The 10,546-nt window shown below is 48.8% G+C and overlaps 1 protein-coding gene across 1 annotated transcript; it reads left to right on the forward strand.

Moving 5' to 3' along the window:
- The first annotated feature begins 541 nt into the window (after nt 1-541).
- kcna1a (potassium voltage-gated channel, shaker-related subfamily, member 1a) lies at nt 542-7,703 on the forward strand. Its single transcript, XM_029154468.3, has 2 exons — nt 542-1,160; nt 1,755-7,703. The coding sequence occupies exon 2, from the start codon at nt 1,994-1,996 to the stop codon at nt 3,467-3,469; it is 1,476 nt and encodes a 491-aa protein (XP_029010301.1). The 5' UTR covers nt 542-1,160; nt 1,755-1,993; the 3' UTR covers nt 3,470-7,703.
- Nucleotides 7,704-10,546: the final 2,843 nt, after the last annotated feature.

Consider the following 10,546-nt stretch of genomic DNA (forward strand, 5'->3'; position numbering starts at 1 on the left):
ACCCACAGTTCACCCCATCCACAACGACGGTGCAAAACTTTATCACGTTGTGTTGTAATGACGACGAGCGTCCTCTCGTTTTCTGATGTGAATCAATCAGCGGCGCTGTCCGAGGTGCTGAAACGGAACCTCTGCGGAGCATCGGCGCGTAAAACACAGAGTTCCCGTATTTGACGGTTGCGGACACGGTGCTGACAATCGTATCTGCTCAGGATACAGAGCTTAGTGTCCTCGTGCTCCTAAGTGTCAAATAATGTAAAGTAATTCTAGGCGTGTTTGCTTTATTTCATCTCCCCATCTACGGCGGCCCGTTGTGCGTGACAGCGTCTCGCATCGTTCGCCGCGTGGCTTTCGTTAGATCCCGTCGGTTTTATTGCAGTCAGATTGCGCCAGTGCTGGCACGCGCGCGCTCTTGTTTTCGTGGTGTGTGGAGAAGTTCTGGCGGCGTGTTTTAGCGGAGCCCGTCTGCATTGCGTCGAAAGCCTCCAACTCCTCCTCCTGCTGCTGCTGCCCTCCCTCCCCTGTCCTCACCCCTCCCCTCTTTCTCCTCACCTCCCCTGCACTTCCATGTAAAGAGCCCAGGGAAACATGCGTGTGGAGCAAACACTCGGACTTCGCCGCGGCTCCTGACTGTCCTGTAACTGTACATTATTATTTTTTTTACCACTCTGCTTTCCGAGCCGCGCTCAAACACATCGTGCCCGTCATCTTGTCTACTCGCGAAAGGCAGCAGATTTCTGCTGATGCAGTGATGTCTGGAAATGTCAAGGGCTCGCTTATTGCCCCTTAATGTATCTCACCCCCCCCTGAATTGCAGCGCAAGATTTTCTCCTGCGGTATACAGTAAGCTGTTCACACCACGGTGCCGCCGCTCCAGCAATTACTGACGCTGCAGCTTTGCAACCAGCTCTTCTCGCTCCGCTTCCAGCACGAGCTGTCTCCCTTAGACCCGATTTGCTCTTGTATCATCTCGCCTGTAAAGTCATTTAAAGCTCATTCTAGGCACTTGCACGGGCGGCATGAGCGCAGTGAGGATCCGGGCTGCTTTTTCCCCTGCAGGTGCAATGTAAAGTTGCCTCATGACATTCACCGGCGCCCTGCTGTTGGAGGATTTTACTCGAGGATAAGACAAATTCAGGACCTTTCAAGAACAACTCACGGTAAGACAGAAACTGCCGACTTATACATTATACAGAACATTTTCAACTGCTGGAGAGGGGAAAACATTACACTACTGCATTATTTTCTGTTTCTCAGGATTCCTTTAATGTATTTAATTCTGCATCAAGCCTGAGGATATATGCATGAACTTCACTTGGTGTAATGTCGGTATCAGATGTCATAAATCAAGCTGGGGAGACTGGCGTAGAATTAATCGCTGTCATGCTCCTTTAAGACAGAAACACCGCAATTATACTGTATGACAGGCATAGTGCAGTGCAGCTTAGAACCACGGGAAAGAACTGTTGAAGTAGTTTTAAAAAGACTGTGTATAACGTAATGTAAAATCACCCTAACCTCATTTCTTGGTACAAAAAGATTGTAATATATTGATAGGGAAGCTAATTTGAACCCAGTAACTACACTAATTGCCAGCTGAGAGCAGTAAATAAATAAATAACGCTCAGAATATGCTGAGCCAGCACATTTCTTGGTTGTTTGATCCCATTATTTCCTCACTCTCTCTTTCTCTCTCTCTCTTTGTCTTTCTCTCCCCTTTGCTCTCTCGCACTCTCACTCGCTCTGGGAGACAGAGGCAGCAGCAACAACAGCAGCAGATGAACTAAAGAGCGGCAATGGTCAAGTCGACGAGAGCCGCAGTGGAGCCGCACTGAGGCACAGCAGCCAAGCAGCCCCCTCGTATCCGGGGACGTCTTCAGCAATTCAAGGGGCGTGGGAAGCCGGGGAGTGAAACGTTTCCCCTGCTCCTGTATGCCTGCTCAGTGAGACCAGCCACTTTCCCGACGCAACTTCTCCTCGTCCTCCTCCCAAAATGACCGTGGTAGCAGGAGATAACATGGACGAGACCTCGGCCGTCCCAGGACACCCTCAGGACACCTACCCCCCAGACCACAATGACCACGAATGCTGCGAGAGGGTCGTCATCAACATAGCCGGCCTCCGCTTTGAGACGCAGCTCAAAACTCTCTCACAGTTTCCCGAGACTCTGCTGGGCAACCCCAAAAAGCGAATGCGGTACTTTGACCCCCTGAGGAACGAATACTTCTTCGACAGAAACCGCCCCAGCTTTGACGCCATCCTCTATTACTACCAGTCCGGGGGGCGGCTGAGGAGACCGGTCAACGTCCCTTTGGATATGTTCTCGGAGGAAATCAAATTTTATGAACTGGGAGTGGATGCGATGGAGAAGTTTCGCGAGGACGAGGGTTTCATCAGGGAGGAGGAGCGGCCTTTGCCCGAGAAGGAGTTCCAGCGGCAGATCTGGCTCCTCTTTGAGCACCCGGAGAGCTCTGGCACGGCCAGAGGAATAGCCATAGTGTCCGTGATGGTGATCCTGATTTCAATAGTCATATTTTGTTTAGAGACTTTACCACAGCTCAAAGGAGATTCGACGGGTCGCTTTGAAAGAAAGGGGAACGTCACCACGTACTACAAGCCAAATATCCTCACTGACCCCTTCTTCGTCATTGAGACGCTCTGTATAATCTGGTTCTCCTTTGAACTGATAGTCCGTTTCATGGCGTGTCCAAGCAAACCGGCCTTCTTCAAGAACATGATGAACACGATTGACATCGTGGCCATCATACCTTACTTCATCACACTCGGCACAGAGTTGGCTGAAGACCCGGAGAACGAGGGGGTGGGCGAGCAGGCAACATCTCTGGCCATTCTCAGGGTGATCCGTCTGGTCAGGGTGTTTCGGATCTTCAAGCTGTCGCGACACTCCAAAGGACTTCAGATCTTGGGGCAGACCCTCAAGGCCAGCATGCGGGAGCTAGGACTGCTGATCTTCTTCCTCTTCATCGGAGTCATCTTGTTCTCCAGCGCTGTCTACTTCGCCGAGGCAGAGGAGCATGGATCCTACTTTGGCAGCATCCCAGACGCGTTTTGGTGGGCTGTCGTATCCATGACAACTGTGGGCTATGGGGACATGGTTCCGGTCACTATAGGAGGCAAGATCGTCGGATCTCTGTGCGCCATCGCCGGAGTGTTGACAATTGCGCTCCCAGTGCCCGTCATCGTGTCCAACTTCAACTACTTCTACCACAGGGAGACGGAGGGAGAGGAGCAGGCCCAGCTGCTCAACGTGAGCAACCCCAACATCCCCTCGGAAACCAACTCCAGCCGCCGCAGCTCGTCCACCGTCAGCAAGTCAGAGTACATGGAGATCGACGGGGACATAAACAATAGCATCGACAACTTTAGGGAGGCGAACCTCAGAACTGGCAATTGCACTATAGCCAATCAAAACTGTGTAAATAAAAGCAAGCTGCTCACAGATGTTTAGGCACTAGTTAGGAACTTTGGGATACCTGTAGGACTTTCATATGTGAAGTAGACCATCAGTTAGGAATGCTTCATCGTACCGCCCCAGATCACTCAATGGCATTAGGCCTACGAATATGCTCAGCTATTTAGAAAGGAAACAGACTATACAGTAGTTAATTAATGAATTCTTCCGATCCTACAAATATATACCACAAGGAAAACAGTGATTATGTCAACATGTACGCGGAGCAGCCCCCGTCAACTCAGACAGCGGCGCGACCATTCAAACCCTATGCATGGAGTACAGATAGCATTTCAGCAAGTTGCACAATGCACCAGAAACGTCTGCAGAACCACGCAAGCATCTGCAGCCGAGTGGTAGTCGCCAAGAAGTGAAGTGACAGGCCCCCTTACCCATCACGACCACCCCCCACACCCCCAACCCCTCGCTCCTTTGTCCCCACGAAGAAGTTACTATTCAGCGAAGCACCTTAAGGGAGAAGGACAGAGCCCTCGCGTGTGGATGTAATCAGACGGGGATCCGCTCGCTTCACGGACATCCGCAATGCTGCTGTTTTCCAGCAGACGCTGTAATTGTGATATCACCAAGTGATTCAATGCCATGCCCTTTAGACGCAACACAGCACAACGATAAAGTGAGCTTCACTCGAGCATGATAAGAGACTGTCCGTTTTGATATCGGCATGCATGAGACATTTGGCACACAATGGAAAGGATGTTCTTTTGGATACCTGCCTCCATCACCTCCTTCTCATCACTTTTCATACAGAGTGCACTGGATGAGTTTTTTCATTTTAAATGCTAATCATTTAGGAGTATAGAAAATGAATGTTAAATGTAAGGGAACAGTACATAAAACGAGATCATAGCATGAAAAAAGTAACCTGCATTATGGTCTGTCGACTAAGGTACTTTTGTATCCTGGTATATTTAATGCATGACATGAGTATACAGCTTGTTGCAGTTCAGGCACCCTGCAGTGCCCTGATGTCAGGGGAGCTGAGGAAATCCGACTCTGGATGTTTCTGAATTGCAATCCAATATATCCAAACCCACCTTGAGGATGCAGAGTTTCTCATTTAAAAGTAGACAAAGAAACTGAATAATAGTAACAAAATTGCATATAATTATAATAAGCACCAATTACAGTATTACATCAATAGTGAAGTGCATGGACATTCTTTGAACAAGAAAAGTTAACATGTTATTAGTCACGCTTCCATCTCCATGTCACATGTCACATGTCCGTGTCTTCCTTTGGAGTCTGTTCATGTCACTTCATGTTACAGAGTCTTCTGACATTAGTTGCTAGTGCCTTTACCCCTTCCGCCAACAGGACCAGTGAAAGTGCCTCTGTGTACAGTACAGGGGTGTGTGTGAGGTTCAGCTGAGCTGGTTTACCTTCAGTTACAATGTCGCGTATGATGTTAATGATTGAAACGGCAGGTGAAGAGAAAAATCTGCGGCCAGTGTTCATGCTGTCATGCACTTAACTCTGCCCTTAAGCAGCAACGCAATGTACTCTGCATGTTCCCCGTAGTGAGGGTGAAGGGTTTCACGCGGTTTCTTTGTGTGGGTGGCTTCGTTCCTGCTCCATGCGTCCTTTCAGGGTCTCTACCTCAGCGAGGTCATTGCAAACTTGCTGCACAGCCGCAAGCTTCAATGCAGGGCTTCCGACACCATAATGCAAAATGGAACCTTAAGTGTAAACTGCAATCGTGCACTTCTGAATGTGAGCGTCCCAAATCATAGCCTTTACCCAAGCACTTAGGACGATTAATGTACCACAACCCTGCTCCCCTTTTTGCCACTTAAAGCTGCGCACAATCAGACCTTTCGTTCGTGTATGTGAGTGTGTAGACGACAGGACAGGGCCGGTGTCTGGAGCTGCTGTCGTGTCACAGAACTAACCCTGGGTGACTGTGTGTGTGTGCGTGTGTGCGTGTGTGTGTGTTCTTCTGCAATCCTTGGGCATTATGGTGCACACCAGAGTGCGGCCCGTCTCTTTGCACAATCCCTTCGTTCTGTTGCTTGAGCCCTTTTTCCTGCCCTGCTTGCTCACGCTTTAGATGCAGTTGTTTTGTCCCAGACGGACCAGTTGCAGACGGACTGGGGACAAACTGTAATAACTACTTGAAAAACTCCAGTTACTGTACATCAATCTACACTCAGTGTAAGGAAGACTTCCTCCATGCGATAGTAGGTGCAGTGTTACTTGAATGTCCCCGTTTCTTTCGTGTGTCCTCTGTGGCTCTAGCACAGGGCTGCTGGTGTTGTCATGGTACCATCCCATATTATCCGAAGCCAGCCTTCATTCATTGCTTTGGACTAGAATGTTCCTGCTCTGTGATGGTAGTAGCTGTTCGGTTCGTTTTTGGGCACTGTTTTATCATTTTCTGTGGGACTGATCTTGGTACTGTATCTGCTGAAGAGCACCTGCCTCAGTCGAGGTCAATATTTAAGAGCTTTGCTTAGATGACTTATCATGAGAGCAAAAAAGATACACGTTCGTGTCAGGGATTTTCAACTAGAATAGAAACGCCAATAACACCCACTACCCGATATTTAATACATATCCCAAGAAAATTAATACTATTATTATTATTATTATTATTATTATTATTATTATTATTATTATTATTATTATTATTATTATTATTATTATTATTATTATTATTATTATTATTATTATTATTATTATGCGGCCGTCGATTGTTCGCTTTAGTCACAAATTTGTCTTTCCACTAACGGTGATGTGTGTATCATGTCCTGCATGAGGTGAACAACACACAGAGAACACCCCCTCACTCAGCAACGCCGCTGCTATTCTCGCTGTGAGGGCATGTATGGATGGTGCTATGCATTCTATTACCAAGACAAACATGCATTTATAACAGCAATACAATAACAAAAAAAATGTTTCTTACACGCTTTTTAGTAAAAAAAAAGATTCTAACTATTTTGGATGTCTGAGAGTCTGTGACTGTTGCGTCACACAGAAAACCCAATTACAGGCTTTATGGTTTGTTTTGACATCAGGAGCCACGGCTGCTAGAGGTTTGCTGTCAAACAGTCCCCGAACAAACAGCCCATAATGCACAGAAACAGGATCTATGATCAGTTTACTGAGCCGCTCAGCTGTGTGACAGGAAGTCAGAGAAGAGGCCTACACACTTTTTACCTCTTCAATTTCAGAGATCTAAAAAAATGCCAGTAACTAAAAATATCATGAAATCAAGTAACTATTGTGTTTTTACTTGTACTGTAACGTGATTTAGGAAGAACACGCCATGTGGTGGGATTTTAAAGCATTCCTCTGGCAGTCCATGATAATAAAACCAAAACATACAGTCTGTCTTTGGTTTCGAAAGAAACAAAAAGGATGAATTCAAACGCCATATTTACATCTCTGCTGCTAAACCTGCTGCTATAATGTATCTACAGAAAACTACCAAGAGCAAAAAAAAAACCTGCATGGTTGATGGAAGACTGCATGAGCTTTGCCTTTCGAGTTGTGGATCAACTATAATAGAGTTGCGTCAGTGAAAATAAAGAAACCCTCGCGTCCATCTGCACCGAGGCTTCAGGTTAAAGGCCCTGTTCAGACGTCGTTGGGAAACGTGTCCCCTGCTGGATTTCGTATAAAGCACTTTAGCGCCGACCCGTTCGGGTCGCGCTCGCTGGGCTCCGGACGTGGGCGAGGACTCTAAGGGCTAGTTTCTCAAGCTGTAACTCTGTTTTAGGACTGAAAAGCTCCGTCGAGCGACCGAACCCGTCTGGGTCTAGACTCTAGGGATGCGGCGCCGTGGGAAACGCCTGTCGCGTCCCAGCGGGGCCCGCGCGCGCCGAGGGCCCGCTGGGCGGCGCCGAGCCCGGCAGAACGGGAGCAGAGGTGAAACCTTTTTTGTGTCGGACGTGCGGATGGATGAGTTTGTGGTTTCTGTCGGCGCACATTGACGTGCGAGCAGGGAGGCGCTGGAGCGGATCGCTCACAGGACTGTTGAACTCTTCTGCTCTCCCCTCCACCCACAGGCAAAAACTATGATTGTGTCACGATACCCAGCCGCCATGTTCATGTTGTGTTCACCAAGGATTGTGCTACAATGTGTTCAGCTTGTCAGATGATGACAAAGGCATGGTCTGTGATCTATGCAAGGGTTATTTGTTGTTTTCCTATACTTATATCACGTATAATTTCACCCTTCATTACCTTCAATAAATTTTTAAGGATCTGCTGGTGTGCACTCATTTGGGCTCCGGGTGGGGACTTCACGACCTCGTGCACAAACCGGACTCGGGCTCCGACAGGAGGATGCGCTGTGGTGCACGTGTCATCGCTCTCACTCAGGCCATTAGCAGAGATTTACGGGGCTGAAGTAATGGTGCTGCGCTGATCCGGGTCCCAGGAGGAGCCTGCTCACCTCTGTCGTTCCCACCTCAGAGGCCCGAAGAGCTGCCGTCACTCAGGAGCCGGACTTAAAGCCACAGCTAATGATTATTTAGACGCAGGAAAACCGGGGGAGATGTAAAAGCCAAATGTGTGCGCCATTAACTTCTAAGCACCTCCTGCGGCGCATCAGATACGTTAGGACAAAGCCTTTTGATACGACTGTAAATCGTGGACGGACAAACGCTGAGAGAAGTGGGCCGTTTGTGGAGTGTGATAATGATTCATTCCCACTTCTGTCCTCGAACGGTGTGAAGCCGAGCATTGGAAGCACAGGCATCTTCCTGAAGCCGCCGCTCTGCTCTTGTGCGTGCGTGCGTGCGTGCGTGCGTGCGTGCGTACGTTCCTTCCGTCCGTCCGTCGTCTCCGTCCGTGGCCCAGGCTTCGCGTTTGCCGCACGGTGACCTCAGCTCCGGCGCGTCTCCGCTTCCTCCCTCGTCCTCTGCATTGCCCTCAGGAAATGCAGCAGCTTCACGCTCCGCAGGCGGCAGCGGTGGGGCGGGTTGGCGCCGGTCCCGCTCTTTGTGCTCACGCACACTATCGCCGTCTGTCTTTGTCTCCGGCTCTGCTGTAAAAGCACGGAGCCGCGCGGCGGAGCAGCTGCAGCGAAGCGGGACGCGTCCCGCTCCGATTTCACTAGACGCTCGTTCGGTGACTCCGACAGTGACGCACGCGGTCGCACGCATTCACACCTCAGCCACAGCCTGACCCGCGGCCTCCGAGCGGCTTCTTGAGCAGCTGGGATTAAAGGCCTTGCTCAAAGGCACCACAGTGGTGTTGATGAGGGACAGGATAAGCCCTGCTTTTACCACTAACCAGAATCCCCCACATGGGAATTCAACAGTAACCTTCAGGTTCCAATGCACCACTGAACCACAACCATCTAAATAGTTTCAAGTTAATTAATTAATTAACATTCATTAACACTAATTACGACTACAACAACAGCATAATGCGTTACCTGTGAAAAAGAAGCATTCATTCAAAGGGGTCTGGGGGACTGCTGGGCCCTGTAGCGTTTTAGTTTCACCAGATCATCAACTGCAGTGACTCATGATGGATCCAACTTCTTCCATTTTACAATTATAGTACAGTATGCAATTCAATTCAATTCAATTTACTTCAATTGATGGACAGATGTCTCAGGCCACAAATGTGATTAAGCCACAGTCCTGGTAATCCCTGATCAACGCGTGGGACTAACTGAGGTGCTGTCAGTGAGCAGGCCTCCACTCAGCCTCCACTCCATCACCTTTAATGAAGAGAGAGACATCAGCTGTTGGGTGCGTAGAGATCTGCAGCCGAGCGTGCTGATGTTCTGTACCGCTGCCTACGGTGTTATACCTGCAAGTCTTTACCCGACTCACACTTTCTGTCTGACGTGATATTACCTGATTTCACTCAACATCATGCAAAAAGTTTCTCAAAGGCCTTAATCAGCTGTGCGTGCACACTATCAAATGCCCAGGCTGTATCAAATCGCAGTTGTCCTCTGGTGTTGGTTTTATCAGTGTACAAAACCAGGTCACTGATCAGTCCACCTCCAAACACCCTCACACTCATTCTGAATGTTAACAATGCGCAAAACAGCTTTGACAGCATTATTGGATCTCCCCTGCCTGAGCCAAAGCCCTCGGGCCCGACAGCGCCCCACCCCCAGGTCCGAGCCAACCAGGTTCTCTCATCCAGCCCAGTCCCAGCGGTCCTCTCTCTGGTCCACTTCCTCTTTGCATTACCTCCATCAGGCTGAGCTGCTGACACACTTGTTTAATAATTAAGGGCACATTCATAATTTTTTCGCGTCCTTGTGTCCACAAATGGTCTCTGTGCAACCGGGGCCAGTTAAATGTGCCTCTCAGCCTCAGGCCGCTGACAGGCCCTCATCGCTGACCCGGAGGAGACGATACCAACCAACGCGGATCACAAGGAGTGAGCTCATCGTGAATTACTCACTGTCTGTTTATGCGCCCGCTTACTCAGTGTTCGTTGTCAGAAACGCGCTGGGCTGTGATGCAGCGTCTACCATCACACGGTATCTAGGAATAATACAGGACATCGATTCAAAAGAAACAATCAATATGTCTGATTGTCTACCTACAGGAGCTCTATGAGCCCGTGCAACGATTTAAGCAGTCTGTGCGTGACAACAGCGGCGTTAGCAGGTCGTTGAGCCAAATGCTAATACTATATAATAATAAGATGTTAGCATTCTAACTTTAGCTACTGTAACTAGCATGAGGATTCATTTTCTGATCTGGACCAGTGTTGGGTGAATGTCTTTCACTGTAAGAGAAAGTAAACCCAAATTTGTCTATTCATCTATACTAAGACTCATGCTGATGACTTGTTAACTTGTTAACTTCCCCTCCAGCTGCACAGCTGCCAGTATGGGTATGCCCTTGTGATATCAGACGATATGGATCTCGGTTTTCATGCTGCTCCCGCCCAGCGTGCCGAGTCAGCGCACTCGTCTCAGGCAGAAAAGTCAAAAGCGAACAATGAAAAGTGGCGCTGTAACCTTCCCACTTCAATTACCGCGCATCACCATGCGGCACAAAAACAAAACCACAAAAGGATCGCGATCGTGCTGAGATACACACAACCTGAGCATCGCTCGTACATGCTGAC

This window comes from Betta splendens, chromosome 6, assembly GCF_900634795.4.
Source record: "Betta splendens chromosome 6, fBetSpl5.4, whole genome shotgun sequence".
Taxonomy (NCBI): domain Eukaryota; kingdom Metazoa; phylum Chordata; class Actinopteri; order Anabantiformes; family Osphronemidae; genus Betta; species Betta splendens.

What these genes read in the sequence shown, in the direction of transcription:
- kcna1a (XM_029154468.3), top strand. Translation starts at nt 1,994, where the DNA reads ATGACCGTGGTAGCAGGAGATAACATGGACGAGACCTCGGCCGTCCCA.